The sequence below is a fragment of the Cavia porcellus genome, unplaced genomic scaffold (assembly GCF_034190915.1).
Source record: "Cavia porcellus strain 051 isolate PalLab524CR breed Dunkin Hartley unplaced genomic scaffold, mCavPor4.1 scaffold_21, whole genome shotgun sequence".
Lineage (NCBI taxonomy): Eukaryota > Metazoa > Chordata > Mammalia > Rodentia > Caviidae > Cavia > Cavia porcellus.
The window spans coordinates 9,315,279-9,334,982 of record NW_026947504.1 but is presented as its reverse complement, the minus strand read 5'-3'; the positions used below and the strand labels follow the sequence as shown (position 1 = coordinate 9,334,982).

At 48.2% G+C, this 19,704-nt stretch overlaps 1 protein-coding gene across 7 annotated transcripts; it reads right to left on the bottom strand.

The window, feature by feature from the left end:
* Positions 1-553: 553 nt before the first annotated feature.
* Dele1 (DAP3 binding cell death enhancer 1) lies at positions 554-18,955 on the bottom strand. 7 transcript variants are annotated; one of them, XR_010041631.1, is made up of 14 exons: positions 18,542-18,683; positions 17,828-17,942; positions 17,615-17,732; positions 14,877-15,024; positions 12,755-12,901; positions 12,420-12,523; positions 12,230-12,326; positions 8,696-8,838; positions 7,678-7,836; positions 7,495-7,587; positions 4,747-4,906; positions 3,978-4,205; positions 3,745-3,834; positions 554-3,027 (listed from the first exon to the last, which is right to left on the bottom strand). XR_010041631.1 is itself a non-coding variant. In XM_005006968.4 (13 exons), exons 1-12 carry the CDS (start codon positions 18,804-18,806, stop codon positions 3,979-3,981), a joined length of 1,542 nt encoding a protein of 513 aa, XP_005007025.1. In that variant the 5' UTR covers positions 18,807-18,955; the 3' UTR covers positions 554-2,979; position 3,978. The 7 variants fall into 7 exon arrangements, 5 of the variants coding, with proteins under 5 accessions (XP_005007025.1, XP_005007027.1, XP_063088346.1 ...); XR_010041630.1 differs by having other exon boundaries at positions 554-2,979; XM_005006968.4 differs by lacking the exons at positions 3,745-3,834; positions 18,542-18,683 and adding an exon at positions 18,776-18,955 and having other exon boundaries at positions 554-2,979.
* Positions 18,956-19,704: the final 749 nt, after the last annotated feature.

The following is a 19,704-nucleotide window of genomic DNA, read 5'->3' as shown; positions in this document are numbered from 1 at the left end:
GAGACAGTACATATGGTGACAGAACTGGGTGTGCTGAACAGGAAGGTTACAGAAACTTCTTGACATCAGCCAAGATGTCAAAGCTGAGACTTTGGACATGTTCAAAACAGTTTCCACCAAGATGGGCTCTGTCTCCTGGGAGATTTGAGAGAGCAGGCGAGCTAGCAAGCACTCAGTTAAATGTCGTCTTAATTTGGAAAGCACAGAGGGACTTTTTTTTTTATCAATAGTCAGCCGTTCTTGAGCCCCAGTAGTGTAACGCAGAGCTCACTCCAAGCCTGGGGCAGCTCGGGGATTGACAGGCAGCTTCCTTGTCTGTCACCTAACTTCAGCTTGGCAGCTCACTGACCCTACCTTTCCTCGGCTCAAGCAAAAGTGAAATGGCAGCTACCACCTTGGGATTCTAGAGAAGCAAATCCCAAAGAGACAAGGTGGGGAAAGCGGGAGCCTTAGCACGGGCTCAGCCTGGCACACAGTGTGCACCCAGAAAATAGCTTGGGCCTTCCAGCCCCTTCTAGGTATTGATATAATGGAAGGACACAAACCATCAACATTCATTCAATAAACATTTCATGTTTATTTATTGAACAATTGCTAAGTGCCAGAAAGTACAAAGTACAAGGATCAACAGTTAGGGGAAGAGGGGTTTTGGAGTCATCCATTCAACATTTAAAACACTTACTAGTTTTGCGTAGGTTTTGTTTTTTGCTTTTTGTCTTTTTTTTTTTTTTTTTTTTTTTTTGGTACCAGGGGTCAAATTCACAACCTTGTACTTGCCAGGCAGATGCTATGCCTCTGAGCTATATCCCCGGCCTATTCTGGGTAGGTTTGTACTGGGCATTAGGTAGCACTGCAGTGCAAATAATCACTCTCGCTTGTTAAATAACTATTTCCTGAATATCTGCTAAGTGCCCTGCACTGTACTGGCCTGGAAGATCCAACAAATCAAATGGCTTTGTTCCGAACATAGTGTCAGGGATCCCTGGAAAGAACATCTCCACACAGGGAAACCAAGGCAGCAGAGTTTTGCTCAAAGGTCTCATGAATAAAGGCCCCAGGCCCTGATCCTTAGTCCACCACAACTCTGAGCCACACTGGTCTGAAGTGGGGCCACCTTCTGTCCTCCTCCCACATTTCCCCACAAGGCACTGTGACAAGTCGTTAATACAATCATTTTAATGGCAGATGCACAGCAGTTCCCCAGGCTGCCCACAAAGTGTCTCCTGGGGCTGAAGCAAGCCCACAATGACTGCACAGCCACGGGTGTTTCATCCCTGACGTCTCTTCAGCTTCCACCCTTCCCTCTCCACCAGGAGAGGTTCTTCCTTTTCGGCTTGGAGAGCACAGAACTACCCCACTGTACCTCAGGTTCCCCATATGGAAGCCACATTTAACTTCTAGGGTCTGCATGGAGGGAGGGCGGCACAGGGCCATCCCCACAGACTACCAGGTCTGCCCTCTGCGGCATGTGTGGTCCCAAGGGTGGGCAATCAGGGCCCCAAATGCCCCAGGTGAAAAGGCGACTGGTAAGTGTGGCATCACCAGGAGAGAAAGTGGTGATATTTCCGAGGGTACCCAGGAAAGAGGCAGGCTCTGTCTCAGACCAGTGAGGCACACACTGGGTTAACTGTGTTTTCACCGCAGGACTTCTTGGAACCTGGAATATGCTGATGTGTACTGTGAATCTATAAAAAGGGGATGTCTAGTGCAGTGTTTCCCAAACTTATTTGACCACAGAAATTTTTTTTTTTTTTTTTTGGCTGAGATATTAGTGCACTACAAGGCTTAAAACAGCACTGAGCCGCTGCACTGTACAGAACACTGCCAGATGCTGAGATGCTGCAACACAAAGATGGGGCCCTGCTACCAAGTACACCAGTGCGGGAGGTGGCCACACGAGGGGATGAGTGAGAGCAGTGTGCAGGGCAGCCTGGGAGGGGCCAAGATGGGTGGGGGGCTCTGCTGGCGAGCGAGGTTTCACAAAAGTGCAGAATGCAACTCTTAGGAGACTGGGAGGTGAGGGTTGACAGCAGAGGGGGAAGGTGGGTAACATTCTCCCCAAAGCCTCCCTCCTCTGTACTGGCCAAGCCAACTGGTTCTTCCTTGCAGTCACTGGAGGAGCCAGGCCTCAGCCCCTCCCCTCTACCGTATCTATGTACTGAACTTGGGCTAACATCCAGAAGCAGGGAACAGCTATTCACAAATTCAGTAATTGGAGTCATTAGCGTTGACTCAGAAATCATTTTTTTTCCCTAAGTCTCTCTCCTGGAGAAGCTTTTAAGACCCTTTAATTGGTTAATGTAGAGTTCAGAGATGAGGATGGAGCCTTGCCTTTCAGCCCTCCGTCTTGTCTCCCTGGCTCTCACCAACACACTCAAGGGCAAGAGTGATGAGATAATCCACGAGCTATTTTATTAAATGCCCATATACTTCTGGCTCACCTTTCTTCAGGGAGGACTCGCAATCTATACTCTCCAGCTCTGAGACTCCAGGTGTCCAATCTCTGTTTCCTCCCTCGTATCGCAGGATGACAAGGACGCTTTCACACAGAATGGCAGCATGAACTGCAGAACAGCAGTCAGGGCCAGGAGCCGGGAGGCCCGGGTCCTCATCCTGCTTTCGAGTTTCACGAGGCTGCGTAATTGTGAGCATCACTCTGCCTCTGAGAGCCTAAGCAAACACCGGGGTCCTTTTAGCAGTGCAATGCCCAGCATCGGCCCCATGGAGGAAGGAGGGCACACACCATGCCCTTGGTCTACAACTGAGGAAACGGTATTAGCGAATCAGATCACCGCTGCAAGGTGACATGGTCAGGCAGGCGGTGGAGCCAGAACCAGATCTGCACATATTCCCTCCTCTTCACAGTGCTGGGGAGGGTTCGAGGGTTTGGGGACAACGAATAGATAACTGGCATCTTCGGGATTCAAGTCATGATGGTCTGAGAACTCGGAGGCTCCATCATCAGGGCTGAGGCGAGGTCTGAAAGAGTCAAGCAGACAGTGCAGCATTCAGGGAAGCAGCTCCCTTCTGCCAAACCAAAGATGAAATGAAAACCATCGTGAATCCTCGGGAATGGGCACATCCGAAAGTTGGAGCCGGTCTCAGGGACAAGTTGATTCAGTGTTTCCCAAGTGCCAGCCATTCATAGAACCACCCCCACAACTTCTGCCACCTCTCTGGCTCTGTTCTCCCTTTGCACAATGTCTTTCAAGTTTTTTTTTCCCTCTGCTCCTGGGATTGAACCCAGGGCCTCACATGGGCTCAGCAAGTGCTCTACCAATGAGCCATCCTCAGCCTCTTAGTTTTTCCAGTGGTACTGAGAATCGATCCCCGAGCCTTCACACGGAGCTATAACCCCAGCTCTTTATTTTTTATTTTGAGGTGGAGTTTGCTAAATCACTCCACTGTCCATATTGGGCTCACACTCAGCCTCCAGAGCACTAAGATGACAGGCTTGCATCACCATGCCTGGCTCCTTGCCCTTTTTAATTATTTTTTTGAAACAGGGTCTCACTAAATTGCCTAGGCTGGCCTCAAATTTGTGATCATTCTGCCTCAACCTCCCAAATAACCACTAAAATAAAAAATATTAACTTGCAGACCACCTAAAATTTTCTTGTGAAATATCAGAGGCACGCTGGGAAGCGACAGTGTGGTCTGGGGGCAAGGAAACAGGCATGAGGATGGAGAGGGTCAGTGATTTGCTCAGAGTCAAAGGCCAAAATGAAAAAAGGGTCTCTGTACCTTCCTGCAGTTTTCCAGAGGCCACTCAATAAACCCTTTCGGTGCATGGACCAGAAATAGCTGAGAATGCACCCAGGCCTACCTGTAAGGCTATAAAATGGGGAAATGGTCACAGTGTCTGACAGCCACACACTTGAAATGAGTACCTTAACTCCCAATGGAGAGGGACAGTGACACCTCCTTCTGTTCTCCAACCTGCCCCCCACCCAACCCCAGCGACTGTTTTATCTCACCTTATCCAAAACCCAGTCTTACAAGACTTCTTTCCAAGTTGGGGACAGCGCTGCTGCGGGTTCCCCGGCTGCCTCCGAGATGTGGGCTTCTGCACGGGCAGTTGAGGTTCCCCGTGCTCCACGCATGAGGCAGGTCTGAGGCGCCAGCCAGCAGGGAGTTCAGTCTGCAGAGGGAAGGGCTGGAGAAAGACTTCAGTCCTGTAACTGTCAGGTGGCTGGGCCTAAGAGCTGCAAGAAGGGTGACCAAATAAATAAAAAAGAAGGGGTGACAGCAATGCACACTCAGGTAGTATTCTTAGACTTCTATTTTGGAGCAAAAGATTCTCCAAAGTCTTGGCTCCCCGGCACTGTTAGCTCAACCCGGCCTCAGAGTCTCACAAATGGGTGGACCTTGGAGTCCTAGAGAAGTCACTCAGAGTGCCCAGGGCACTGAGCCTCCTGAGACCTCACCGGAGCAACCACCATTTGTTGAGTACCTACTGCGTGTTAGGCTGTGCTAAGTCCTTTGTCATCAGCTCGCTTAATCCTTCCAACAAGCTAATGAGAGCCTCAGTCACCTAACACTATTGTCATTTTCACAGATGCAGAAACTAAGGCTCAAAGACATGCAGTCCCAGGTCAGTTAAGGCCTTGACTCTAAAGACTGTGCTCCTAACCATCACTGGGGACAGAAATGACAAGGAGTCTGGGGGCTTATTTCACCCTGTCGTCTCTCACGGGGCACCGAGTTCAGGAGAGGAACCGTGTTGACTTGGACGGGCATCTGTACCTGCTGCCCCTGTGGAGAGGAGGGTCCGCAGCCTCTGCTGGGCAGGCTCATTTCCCAGAGCTGCTGACTGCTGGTAACACCTCACAGCCTCTCCCAGGTTCCTCTGCACACCAAGGCCCTTCTCATAGCAAATTCCCAAGTGGTATCTGCTCTGTGAGTCCTGGAGGAGGAGATAGACAGACATGAACAGGAATGAGGAACTGAGATAGCCAGGAGCAAGGTGAGTCAGGCATGCTGGGACTTCATCTAAGGCAGGGAGAAGGCCCAGCCCAGGGCCACCACATTCCAAGGGATCTCAACCATGAGACCCCGCAGCCTGAGCGCACCACACTCAGCCAGAGCCGTGTTGGACCCTCTCACGGAGCCGGCTGAAAGAAGCCTACAGAACTACTCAGCCCGGTCCGGGACTCCTAGAAGTGTGTCTCCTGCACTGTCCTGAAAGAGCAAGAGGCCACAGCAGAGGAGGGGCCACTCCCGGAGGCCTCTCTGCCCCCTGACTCTCTGCATGAGGGCTGAGAAGTGCAAGTGACAGAGCGAGGGTTTCTCCTCCCCTACAGATGGAGCCCTTTGGCCCAGCTCTGGGGCTGTGCTGCTCTGAGGAGAACAGGTGGGGTTAGGAGCCCAGGCTCAGCACCAGTCAGCCTGGTTCCAAACCCGGCTCTGCCACTCATCAGCTGGCTACCTCAGACATGTTACTCTACAGCTCAGTGCTCAGTTTCCTCACCTGTACAGCTACGATAGTAACAGCACTATCTTAACTAGGTTCTGGTGTTACAATATGAAAAGTACTTAAGATCAGTACTATTATCATCTCCGTTAGTTAATCTCTCCTTCTTGACTGAAATATTTTCATCATATGAATCTCCCAATTGAAAAAGAAAACTAAAACCTATTCTGTGGTTTTAGTCATGGGCCCATTTCTCCTCTACCCTCCAACAGTCAGATTTCTGCTACAATTCTGCCTCCACTTCTGTGCCATGCAGGTAAAGTCTCTGCAATTAATGCAGTAGACTCGGGGATACAGCCAGGTTAGGGCACAGCTGAGGGAAAGGCACCCCTGGAATAGAGCACTGCTCAGTGCTCAGCAGGCCCAGGAGACGTGGTTCCTGGAGGTGGGAAGGTATGAGCCTTGGGCGCTGACATGAACAGGTGACAGGCACTCCTCTGTGCACTTCTCTTCTGAGCATGTTGGCCTGACAAGGGGGGCTCAATGGAAGAACAGACATAGTTACCAGGTACTGACTGGCTGGTGACACCGGTCCCCTTCAGACAGCTGTCACAAATACTGTGGGGAACAGTGTGGACATGGCACAGTACTCTGATACCCAAGGGGTGCTATGCGGGGCAGGCACTCTGCTTGCTCTAATTCAGTACTCCAGCCCTTCAAGGTACAAATAAAACCAGATACTGGTCTACCACAGTTGAGGAACTCAGCAAACCACAGATCATCTTCTCGATGTTTCTCAGTTACATAAAGCTCTAAGATTTGCTGCATCAAAGATGGCTATATCCCTGTAATCCCACCGCTCAGAAGGCTAAGGCAGGATCGCTGCAAGTTCAAGGACAGCCTGGGCTACATAGTGAGTCTGAGCTGCATCGTGAGACCCTGTCTCAAAATCGAACAGAACAAGGGGCTGAGGATTTAGCTCAGCGGCATAAGCCCCTGCCTTGCAAGCAAGCAATGAGTTCGATCCCTGGTACCGATAAAAAATAAAAAAAAAAATCAAACAGAACAGATAGCTGTTTAACTCAGTGCTTCCCAAACCCAATAACCATGTTTCCCTTAGCGGTAGTGGAACAAAGTCTTGGATCATCCAGGCTGTATTTCATAGACAGTCAGACACCCTTTTTCCTCACAACTGCTTAGTGTGCCCACCTTATGTGTCTGACTTCTGCAGACCAGCAAACAATGACACACTCATTAACGGCTGGTACAGCTTACAAAGTATTGTCACATACCTGCTCATCAGTTTGGATCTTCCCAAAAATCCTGCAGGGTAGGAGATGGATATCACGTTGCTGTTGGGGTGTGTGTATGTGTGTGTGTGGTACTAGAGATTGAACAACTGGACCCAGGAAGCACTAAGCTACAACTCAGACCTTTTTATTTTGAGACAGGGTCTGGCCAATTATGCAGGCTGATCTTGACTTTATAATCCTTTTGTCTCAGCCTCCCAAGTAGCTGGGATTATAGGAATGTACCATCAAGCCTTGCTTTATGTTGTTTTTACTGAGCAATTTTGTTTCTTTCTTTCTTTTTTTTTGTACCAGGGATCAAACTCATAACCTTGCCTTTACCAAGAAGACACTTGTGCCACTCAGCTAAAGCCCCTCTTTTTAGCTTTCTTATGTCACTAAGCATCAAATCCAGGGCCTTATACATGTTAGGCAAAAGTTTTGCTACTGAGCTCTTACGTTACTTTTAAAGACAATGCAACAGATTTAAAACAAGAAGTGCCCCATGCAATAGTGTGCTGGTAAATATTTAATAACAGGGTAGAGAGAAACCCTGCTATGTAGAATTTAACAGTATCTGTGAGCAAATGCTCCAACTCCAGCTGATTTTAAGCACTTAGAGGCCATTGGACCTGCTCAAGAGTCACATAGTAAGTCAGCAGGAACGAGTTTGTTGTCAGCCCATGGCTCCTAGCAAACCACAGCCTAACCACAGAACTCCATGCCAGCTCCCAAGCCCCTCCTCTGGTCATACTCGATCTTCAGCATGCCTGAGTAACACAGATCGCATACCCCATTGCTGGCTGCAAGCCACAGATACTTCACAGCTCTGTGCTCATCCAGGTATGGCTCCTTGGTGAAAAGCACCCCGAGGAAAGCTTGGGCCTATGGCAAACAGTAAGGAAAAAGGCATTCTGATCACTCTCAGTTCCGTGGCCCTGACACCCAAAGGCAGACCCTGCCAACGGTATGCACCTCTGTCAGGCCTGAGTCTGCAGCCTGCTTCAGCATGGACAGTGCTCTCTGTCGCTCAGGGTCCCCTGAGGAGGCTGGGGCTTGCAGTAGACACCTGGCATAGCGGTACTGAGCCAGGCTGTGGCCCTGGCTGGCAGCCAACTGGTAATAAAAGATTGCCTAGGGCAGAAGAAGAAACACCCAGTCTGCTAGAAGCTCTCTAAGCACTTTTTCTCTTGAGTGAAATTTTAAAAAATAATACATAGTCATTGCAGATTAATCAAGAAATACAGATCAAGCCAAAATTTAAATATACAAACATAAATTCCAAGGAATCCTGTCTCCTAAAGATCATTCTCCATTAAAATTTTAGTGTACAGGCTTACAAATTTATTCTCATAGATATATTAAATATACACAGCGACAAAGAGACAGAGTCATTCACCATGAATGACTTCCCCTGCCAATAAATATTCAGCACATCACTTAAGGTCTACATAGATATAATTATCAGTTCTGTACTAAAAGAATGCTAAGTTGCTGTTCCTATTTTGTTTTATTTGGTTTGGTTTGGTATTTTTTTGTCTTTTAGAGACAAGATTCACTACACAGTTCAGGCTGGTCTTGAACTCACTTTGTAGGCCAGGCTGGCCTCAAACTCACAGCATCCTCGTGCCTCAGCCGGCTAAGTGCAGAGATTACAGGCACAGTGCCACCACTCCTGGCCTGTTTGTTTGTTTTGTTTTTTGTCTTCATATACTACTCGAAGAAACACATTCTTGTATGTAACATCTTTGTGTACTTACGCTGCTTTTAAAGAATTAATCCATTTATCAAGGTGCTGCTTCAGGCTGAGGGTACAACTGCAAGATGCCTGCTCTGAGTTTTGAGTCTAAATCCTTAGAAGATAGGAACTTACTCCTTATTTTTATTTCCCAGCGAGGCTTCAATCAGGTCAGAGAAGTCAGACTTTCCTCAGCCCCTGCTCACTGCCCAGTTCTGGAGCTCCCTCTGGGCAGCTTGAGAGACGGGACAGTACCTTGTGGAGGTCTCTGTGGGTGCCCCTGCCATGCTCGTGACACAAGCCCACGTTGTACTGTGCTTTGCTGTAACCACGGTCTGCAGCTTTCTGGAAGTAAGCAAAGGCTGCTACGTAGTCCCTGTTCCTCATGTTCTCCGTCCCTGTGAGAAAGCACAGGGCACACACAGCTTCCTTTAGGAAGATGCCACAGCCTCAGCTAGACACGCAGGGGCTCCACGTCTCCTTTGTACTAGGCACTGGCATTTATTCCCATCCTCCAAATATCTCACCAGCTTGCCCCAGATTATCAGCCAGCTCTGCCCTGCTGTAAATGACCCGTCCCCTTGGAGTTCCAACACGCTCACTGCCCCTCTCCCAGGCTATCAGTCCGGGTGCCTGTGCTTTCCCCAACCATCGAGACTCTCAGGAATCTGACTCTTGATCAGTTGAACAAGGAGGGAAAAATAGCTCTTATAAGTCTATTCTGACAGCAGCAGTCTGGCGATACTATCAGCTGCTGTCCCCTGGGTCCCTGCAGCTTCGCTGATTCCTGTCTTTCCTGAAGCTTAGAAGGTCAAGAGATCCCAACAAATTCTGGCTTTAGTTAGCTGGAGTGAATTTACAGTGGCTTATACACAGCGAACCCTACCTGACAGCCGATATTGTTACTCTTCTCTGAGGGCACTAGAAGAAGTAATGTAAGGTGCTCTTTACGCTGCCCAAAAAAGGAAGCAGGAAAGTAACTCAACATAGCTCATGCTCAACGGTGCTCAGGCTGATTCCTGCTGCAACCTCTCTACCTCCACCGGCAGGCATCCTGTTTCTGTTCCGAAACCTTCAGACCACACTCAGGCTGTACCCACTTTTGTGGCATTTTCCTAATAGACTAAATCTTCTTCTATGAACTAAACTGTTTCAAGAGTACAAGCCCCATCTCCTCAATTAGACTGTAAAATCCTAGAGGCAGAGCAGAAAAAAAAAGAATGTAGGAGAAATAATTTTGCATAGGGTAAAAGCTCTATACAAATGCAAAATATGATTATAGCTTATGCTGCCTTTGTGTTCTATCACAGTGCTTAGTGCTGACTGAATAAATGAATATATGAATGAAGGAATGGGCAAGAAAATTCTAAGAAGAGGCTGCCCATCAAGATCACAAAAAGCTAATAAAGGAGAAACCAAGTTCCATTCAGCCAGCAGTGAATTAAAGTCGCCTCCCTGCTGCCTGAAAACCTGCCGTCCAGGGTTCTCGGAGCCTTCTGTCCTTGGGAGAAGACTTCAGAGGTCAAAGGGTCCCACCCTGTCCCCATCCCCCACACTGGCTCCAGCCTCATCACTTTATTCCTGTCTCTTTTTCCTCTAACCTCAAGCAAGCTACCATCACATTTTGCTTAGCTGTCAGTAACAGCTCTTACCTGGTCTCCTATTTCCTCTCTGGCCTCTCTACAATCCACACTGGTCTACATAACAGCCAGCACGATCTTGGGAAAAGTAAATCAGATCATGTGACTAACCCTTACTGCTCTGGTTAAAACCCTCCAATAGCCTCCCATCTCACTTAGAAAAGCTCCTGGCTCGGGCCTCAGCTGACCTGGGCCCTGTATACTTCTCTGACTTCATCTCCTATTCTTCCTGTGATCTCTAAGCTCCAGCTACATTCAGCAATCTTTTGTTCCCTTGGTAAATAAACTCAATCCTGCCTCAGGATCTTTGCACTCATTGTTTCCCTTGTTAGGAAAACCCTTTTCTCCAGACAGGAACAAAAGGGACTTGCTTGTGTCATCAGTTCTTAGCTTAAGAATTTTCCCTTCAGCAGACTTCTGATTGCAAAGCTATTCATTGCCCAAGTTACTAAACATTCCCCTGTTTCATTTTTTCTTTATTCTTTGAGACGGGTCTCCTTATGTAGCCACACTGTCCTTGAACTCAGGGTGCATCTCCTGCCTCAACTTCCCAAATGCTGGGATTACAGGTGTGCCACCATGTCCAGCTCTCCCTTGTATTACTTTCTTTGCAACATTTATCATCTGAGAGTTTCTATTTATTTGCCAATTTACTGTTTTTCTCTCCTTCAACTCACATGTGTATACCATGAGAATAAGGACATTGCTTTTTTTGTTGTTGTTGACACAGGGTGTTGCTGTGCAGTTCAGGCTGTCCTTGAACTCATCATGCAGCCAAGGCTGTTCTCAAATTTATGGTGATCCTCCTGCCTCAGCCTTCTGTGTGCTGGGTTACAGGCTTGTGCTACCGTAGTGTCTCACAACGTAGCTTTGTGAGTCACTGTATCTCTAGCACCTAAAATAGGGCCTAGCAAAAAATGGATACTCTGTCAATCTGTTCTAAATGAATCCTAGCCAGGCATGGTGGCACACCTATAATTTCAGCACTTGGGAGGCTGAGGCAGGGGGATCATTGCAAGTTTGAGATCAGCCTGGGCTATAAAGTGAGCTCAAGGCCAATTTAAACTGCATGGCAAGACCCTGACTCAAATGAGTAAGTAAATAAATAAATCCTAGCTTCTCACCCACCTTCCCACTAGACCCCAATAGATGCTGCTGGGAGTATGGGTCTCCGCAGTCAGAAGGCTTGGGACATGAGTCAAGTCACTGCAGAGCCAGGATAAACTGCAGAGGGAGTTTCCAGACCTAGCTTAAGAGTTCCCTATTCATGCACTTGAGTGCATGCTCCAAACTCCAGGAGTCTGTGTTTCCTAAGCATGGCAGAGAACAGTAAGTGTCCTACAGGGTTTACTTTCTCCTACCTACATAGTAAAACAGCTCTCAGGTAAGTACATGGCCATCTAGGTGAAGTCTACACTTCTCAGTGTTCCTGGGATAGGTGTGGCCATAAACCCACATTCGGGCTTTTGGACCTCCTAAGTCATTCTTGGTCCTTAAAGGGAGGGTTAACCCTTTAGCTTCTCCCACCAGCCCCCTTTCAGCTGGCTGGAATATGGATAGGGGAACAGAAACTAAAAGAGCAAGCTGGACCTCAAAGTGAAAGTCAGTTTTTGTTTTTTTGATGTATGCTTGTTTTTGCAGTACTGGGGATTTAACCTAGGGCCCTCACACTGAGCTACATTTCCAGTCCCTTTTTAAAAACTTCTGTAATTTTGAGGCTGGGTCTCACCAAGTTTCTAAACTGCTCAGGCTGAGCTCGAACTTGTGATCTTCCTGACTCAGACTTGCAGCTGCTGGGCACAGAAGGGCAGTTGTAGAATGGCAGAATGCGGGTGAATAAGAGTGGATGCCAGCTAGGCACAGAGCACATGCCTATAATCCCAGCAGCTGGAAGGCTCAGGCAGGAGGATTGCCACAAATTCGAGGGTAGCCTGGGCTACATACTGAGTTCCAGGCCATCCTGACCTTGTCTCAAAAAAAAAAAAGAGTGGGTCCCTGACACCACTGAGTTACATGCCAGATTTGGTTGATCTATGTGGAAGAAAAAAAATCTCTCATTTAAGTCACTCCCTGTGCTGACCATATCCTACCTAACCCACACCCTCCCTCCTGTCTTATCACCCTTCCTGGAGGCAGGTCCCCCAATTACCCAGGAAGTTGAAAGCAATGGAAACGCTGAGCTGGAAGAGCTGCTGAAGGGAAGCCACGGCCTCCTCAAGGGAAAGAGTTTTTGATTTATCTTGTTCCTGGGGAAGAAAAGCAGAGACACATGGAGGGCTGGTGCACCTGGATTGCTACCCAATTCGAGGACTGATACGGTGACAAAATCTGGCTAATACCTTCTTTTCACCAGGGTGCTGAGGCTGAGCTGGTGTTGGCTTGGACTCAAAGCTCCCGCTGGCATTCAGGAATTTGAAATTAGTGAGATCTGCAAAGGGAAAGCCTTCACCCAAGTGAGGCAAGGGAGAATATGACTTTGTTTTCCTTCTGCTCCCAGTCTTCCAGCCTCTCCATCCAGTACCTTTGCAGGGATCCAAACTAACTCTGAATCACCCCAGAAAGCATGGATGCTCACGAGAATGCCAATTCCCTTATCTGGGAATATACAGCAACAATGTCCCCCTTCCAACCCTTCACCCCATCTCTTCTTGTACAGACTGGGGTGAGGATGTACCTTCCTCAAGAGGCTCCTGAGGATCAGCTGCTCTGGAGGAGCTGACAGAGAAGTTCCCAGGCTCTTCTGGGTCCAGCCTGGGTTCCCGAAAGCCAACGTGCCTGGGGGCTAGGCCATCGGGGCCAGGGAGAACGTGCCTCCGCAGTGCTAAAAGGAACAGAAGGGGACTCGCGTCACAAGGGAGCCAGGTAAGCCTGAGCCGCTGGACCTGAGTCCCCCAAGGCTCTGCAAATCAAAGGAAGAACCCCAAAGAAACTCCTGGCAGGCCTCCTTCCCACTCCTCCTCCTCTACTACCTCTCCTGGCCCCATATTTACGCTGATCTCCCACCCTAAGCATAAATCTCTCCTTTTGCTTGAATTCTTCCAGCACAAAGTGGCATCTACTTTATTTACTGTTGTAGCGCTGTCTGCTAGCACTTTATTTAATGGTAATATTGATAAGATTATAATCATAACAATAAGGATAAGAACTAATACTTAGGTCTGTGATATGGCTCAGTAGTGCAGTGCTTGCCTGGTAAGTGTGAGACTCTGAGTTCAATTCCTAGTATCAAACAAGAAACAGAAAAAAGAAGATGATGAAGACAAAGACAAAGAAGAAGAAGCAGAAGAAGATGAAAATGAAGAAGATGAAGACGACAAAGACAACAAAGAAGAAGGAGAAGGAGAAGAAGAAAAAGAAGAAGAAGTAATACTTAAAACTAGTATCAACAAGCATTAGTATGCATTGAGCACTGTACTTTAGGCATGTTAACTCATTTAGTCTCCCCAAGAAACCTCTATAGTTTTACCATTATCCCACTTAAAGATGAAGAAACTGAGGCATGGGGAAACTGCTCAGAGATATAACACTAGCATATACGCCAGGCATGGTGGTGCACTTGGGAGCCTGAGGCAGGAGGATCACTGCAAGTTCAAGGCCAGCCTGAACTATACAGTAAAACTTTGTCTCAAAAAAGGGTATGGGAGGCAAACACTAGCATGTAAAACTAGGGTTTGAATTTTCATAACCCAACCTGATTCCAGAGCTTAACTACTAGTTCCTATGGCTCCTAATACATACAAAATACAGACCACTGAGGAACACCTGAATGACCAGAAAATGGCCTGACTCGTTAAGAGCTGGACAAGAAGTCACACCTAGGATCTAAAGTGGCCGGGCCTGATGTAGTCAGGAATCATAACAGGAACAAAGGACAAAATCATGGGCCCTTAACCTGTTGCTCTTAAAAAAACTTGGTATTTTCTTCTGAGGTAGCCAGAGACTTACAAGCAGTTTTAGCTAACATCCATGACTCTTTGCTTGCACCCACCAATAGGTAACTAAGCATAGAACAAAGCTTGACCAAACTTTTGTATCCTTTACTACCTTAAACTTTGAATACACCTGTTACTCACTTTTAAAAAGTCAACAGAACAAAGTTTCATTAGCCCTAAATTTATCAACCTCCCTTCAAGATGGAGAAGAGTAATAAGTCAGTTTCAGGATTCACAGGGACATCTGACAACCAGCCTTCAGGATTCCCAGTGTCAAGCCTTTTCCCCTTGAACCAACTCCTAAAATTCTCCAGTCATTGTCCTCTACCAGCAGCCACCTAGGTCTCAGAAAAAACACTGCAAACAGAAGCAGTGATTTTATAAAAGCCCCTCAGGCTGTAAGGGTTTCTCCAAAGTTAAGAAACTAGGGCTGCATCAACGGGACCTCAGCTAATCCCTAAGAGCCTGATCCTTTTCCTAAGAGCTCACCCCTTCCAGCTAGTACTAGAGCTGGAGTCTTTTCCCTACTTTTGCTCTTACTTTCCAAGTAAAGTTTTTACCTATAAACTCTCACTGTTGCTTAGTTTTAATTTCCATTATCACTAATGCAAGGACCCATGCTAGCTGGTGACAGACCTATAGGGCTCACTCATGGGAGGTGACAGGAGGACACAGAGGAATACTAAGGGGAAGGTGTGGCCCACACCCTGGGTGGGGAGACCTCCACCACCTTCCCCTTCCTCTGACTTCAGATAGGAAAGGCAAGGAGTTGCTGATGGCTCTTTTCCTGAGGTGTGTCCGGAGATGCTTCCTGACCCAGAGCAACTCCCACCCAGCCCTCCTGCCCCAGGACCTAGGACTCACAGGAGGGCGGGTGCCACCAGGGAGACGAGAGGAAACGGTCCAGGGGACTGCGCCAAGAGCGGTGCTCTGCCTGCCGAGGCCTTCTGGACAGCAACGCCTGGAAGTGGAGTTGTCTCGCCACCTGCAAGGCCAGCACGGCCAGGGTACCCTGGAAAAGACAGCACATCAGGGACATGGTCCCCTCCCTTCAGCCACTTCAGACTTGGCCCCCAAGACAATCATCACTCCCTTGGCGTAGCTCTCTATGGGCTCGGGGCACCCAAATCTCTCCTCTGATGCTTATCACTCATCACTGATTATTCATTGTAGGTCTACTGCTCCTGCCTCTACGCACAACAAAGGCAGGGACCATGCACACTTTGCTGACCAACAGATCCAAGATGCCCAGCATGGTGCTAAGTTGGAACAGGAGCCCAGGAAATAGATGCTGAATAAACCCAACACAAACAACTGAATAAAGAAAATGCAGGCAGGCAAAAAGATGATGTGGAAAGATGGGGCGTGGCACAAATGCAGCGACAAGTCCCCAGCAGGCACTCTCTCCAGCCTGGCACAAGCCTCTCTTTCCCGCCTTTACGGGTGTGGGCTTGTTGAAGGTGTCTTTCTTGACCAGTGACACCAGACCTGGCTGATTCCTTTTCCAGTGACTCCCTGACCTTCCATCTGCTGTGCTGTGCTCAGGAAAGGGACATCTACATACTTATTTGCTCCAATGGGCACTGTTACAATGGCAAATAAGACAATCACAGTCACTGTCCGCGTGAAATCTGTGTCTAGTGTTAAGAAAGACAAAACCCAGGTACACAGAAAAATAAACACCATAATTAGTAACTAGGCTAGATGCAAACAGGAAACCAATCAGCAGGTTACACAGAGCGTAAACAGGAGATCTGACAGGATGAGGGGTGAAGGAAAGCTCCTTTGGTGTGAGCTAAGGCCAGAAGGAAGGGGAATCAACATTGTGAAGGAAGGGACAAGTGTCCCTGCCTGTGGGGACAGCTTGTATATAGCTCCTTTTATACAGGCAGTGGGAACAAAGCTTAAAGTAGCACCAGAATCTCTGGAATATAGGTGCAGTTTCCAAATAAATCAGTGTGGGAGTCTGCCCTAGGGCTCTGATCTTTGGCAAAATGGAAAAATGATTCCTTGTCCAAGGTACCTTATGCCCTGAGTCCCCAGAAACCCACAAAGTAGTGTCCCTGTCACGGAGACACTCCAGATTTAACTCTGCTGATGACACCAATTTACAGGTTAAAAAGAGTGCGGCTCAGATGAGCTGGTGGTGCATAACTACAATCCCAGGATTTGGGAGGCTGAGATAGAAGGACAGCCAGGAATTAGAGGCCAGCCTGGACTCCACAGTGAATTCAAGGCCAGCCTGAACTAAAAGCAAGACCTTGTCTCAAAAAACCAAACCAAACCAAACAAAGTACAAAAGTAAAGCTCAAAAAAAAAAAAAAAAAAAAAAAAAAAAGGGAAGCTCAGCAGAGCATCTACATAACCCTAGTGCTCTAGGAGGCTGAGGCAAGAGGATCAAAAGTTGAGCAGAGCCTGGGCCATCTAGCAACTCAGTGAGCTCTTATCTCACAATTAAAAAACTTAACAAAGACGGGGGCTACAGCTCAATGCAAAGGCATGGATTCAATTCCCGTTGCCTTCTTTGCAAAAGTAAGGCCCAGAGGGGTGAAGTCATTTGCCTAAAGTACACAGCATGAAAGTCGCAAGCACAGGATATGACAGATATAAAATATAAGAGTGCTATATAGCTGGGCATGGTGGCATATGCCTGTAATCCCAGCACTTGGGAGGTGAAGGCAGCGGGATTGTTGTGAATCCAAGAGCAGAATGGACTACAAAGTAAGCTCAGGGCCAGGCTGAAGTGCATAGCGAGACCCTATCTCAAAAAGACAACAAACAAACAAACAAAAAACAGTGATATATGTGCCAATTTCATTCATAATGTGTTTGATCTGGACCTTTACCTAAAACATACACACCCTGTTCTGTTAGGCCTAGTGTTCACTACTGGGAATGTGACTTTATAGATCAGAGTCAACACGTGTTTATTGAGCAAGTATTATGGGCTAGGTTGTGTACTTTAACAGCTTTTACGAGTCATACTAGGCAATGCAACCAAATGATACAGCTTGAATTCCAGCATTAAATCTGGCTTCTCACTCAATACCTGCAACCTTTAAACATGTCACTTAATATTTTAGAGCCTGAGTTTCCTTATGTTCAAAATGAAGGTTACATTTTCCTTACAAGACTTTTGTAAGGAATAACTAAAACAATGCATGTTGAACAGTTTACATTAATAACAATATGCAATTTCCTATCATCTTGTTTTAAAATTCTGTATCATTTCTATTCTCTTAAAAATTAAAAAAAAAAACAGTAATGCTACCTATTAAGTTATTCCTTATTCACTGTAAGCTCCATGAAGGCTAGAATTTTATCTACTTTGTTCTCTGCTATGTCTCTTAGGGCCTAGAAAAGATGCCTGGCTTGGAGAAAGTATAAGTAAATGTTTATTGAATGAAATAAAGAATAAATACACAGCAGGAGCGGGTGTGTATGTGTGTGTGTGTGAGAGTATCTCCGTGAATATGCTCCAGTGCTATGGGTTCACCGAGTGAACATAATGCTTATCTCTGAGTTTTAGACGTGAGTATTTCTCTGTACAGGCCCATTCCCATCCATGCTGAAGGCAAAGATTAGAGCTGGGGAAGCCTTACCCATGAGACGGCATCCCACAAGGTGTGCGGGGAGACCCGAGCAGACATCCACTGGAAGGCATTCTTCCATCTGTGGAACTTTGGATTCCTGCTTGTACTTGGGCCATGAGGGCCTGACCTAGATAATGCAATTAGAGGCTATGGAGTTTTGTTTAAAACATGGGCAAAAAAAGGCCAGGAGACTAGACTGGAGTAGAAATTGCAATGTCTCACCTGTCAACATTGGGCACAGAGACCAGCAAGGAGGAGGAAGTTGCCTGAGGCCCATCTGGGCTGGTGGGCTTGGGGGTCACCCCACGAAAGTCAGGACTGAGCAGACGGGGAAGAGCTGTATAGAAAACAAAAATCAATTTAATAGGAACAGGACTGAGACAAAGTGGCCCAACAATCTTGCCTCTAACCTGAGATGGCATTTTACCCTAGGGACCCAGGAGTCACTGGCATCTGTCTCTGGTGCTCCTCTTTTTTGTGGTGCTGGGAAATGGAACCCTTTATGCATATAGCAAGTGTTCTACTACTCAGCAACTTCCTCAATTTTGCAATGGTTTTATTTATTTTTTTAGGGGAGGGAGCTGAGATAGGGTCTTGCTACATAGTTCAAGTTGTCCTCGAACTCATGGCGATCCTTCTGCCTCAGCATCCTGAGTACTGGGATTACAGGTGCAGTGGTTCTGAAATAAGGATACACATGGACATCTTTAGCCTAGTAGAGATTCTAAGGGACCACTGCAGAACAAATACACCAGTATCTCTCGGAATGCAGCATCCACGTTTTGAAAAATCTCTCCCACGTGACTCTGTGTTCTACAGTCGGTGACAACCTTGGTTCCACGAGCACACTATGGCCCCATGTTCAGAGGGCTTGTCTATAAACCTCTCTGTTCCGTCGCTTCGCCCACTCCATCGCCGCCCTTCGCTGGCTCCTACCCTGCCTAGAGCTGCGCCCACACTTCGTCACTTCTCTACTGCGTCTTCCAATTCCAGGGGCCCCAGACTTCAAGCCTAGGTAGCCCGCCCAGTCCCCGCCCACCTCCGCTCTAACCCCGCCCACCATGGCTTTGGCTGTTCTCTCACGTGGGTCCCCCTCCCCACACCCCACTTTCCCGCTCAGAGTCTCCCGCTCAGCGGCCTTCAGACGCCGGCAGTTCAGACGTCCGCTACCTCGGCCCAGGAGTCCCGACAGGCGCCACATGTTGCCAGCACCCTGGAGAACCCGAGCCGAAAAGAACAGGCCAGAGCGCGGGCCGGCGGCTACACAGGCCGCCGGGGTGCTGCGCGGCTGACTCCCCGAGACGCAAGCCCTCGGCCGGCCAATAGGGAAGAAGCCCGCCGGAAGGACGAGCGCCCCGACAGGAAGAGGGCGCGGAGGTGGACTATGGGGCTCACCGGGAAGTGAACCACGAGAGGGTGTGGCTTGCTTGCTGGAGGGAGCGGACGAACCTCTGACGCTCAGCCAGTCTGGAGATCGCACCCGGAGGGGACCTTCCGGTGGCGAGGCCGGACTGCGCGGAGCAGCCCCTGGGGCAAACGGGGCTAGAGAGGACTTGCAGACTCCGTGGAGCTGCAGACGGGAGGAGGCTCCCTGGGCCCCGAGGCTCGGTGGGTGGAGAAGAGGGGCCCGAGGGGCTTTAGGTTCCTACGAGGAAGCCGGTTAGCAGAGCTTCCCTCCAGGGCTGTCCTCTTGGAAATGCCGCGCCTGGGCCCACTGTGTAGACGGTGAGAACTGCACAGGGCAGGATTCGTATTCCTGTGTTCTAGCTCTGGCCTAGCGTTGGCTTGGTGTTTAACCTCAGGCCGACCGCGTCTCTCTTCAGGGCTCAGTTTGTGCGGTGTTGGGGGCAGATGGAAAAAATGGCAGGTTGAGACTCCTAAGATGCTCCTTTCAAAACACCAGAGGAGATACACGCTCTGTTAATCCGCGCCCTCGCCTGCAGATCCAGCAGTGTTACGTGTGTGTTCTTTTGCGAAACAGAACAGTTTTCCTTTCATTACACTTGAATCCGTGACATAAAATACTCAAATTCGAATGTACGATGTTCAAATTTCCTCCCCATCTTCTTCCCCCAGATATGTGACTTTTAGGTGGGTGA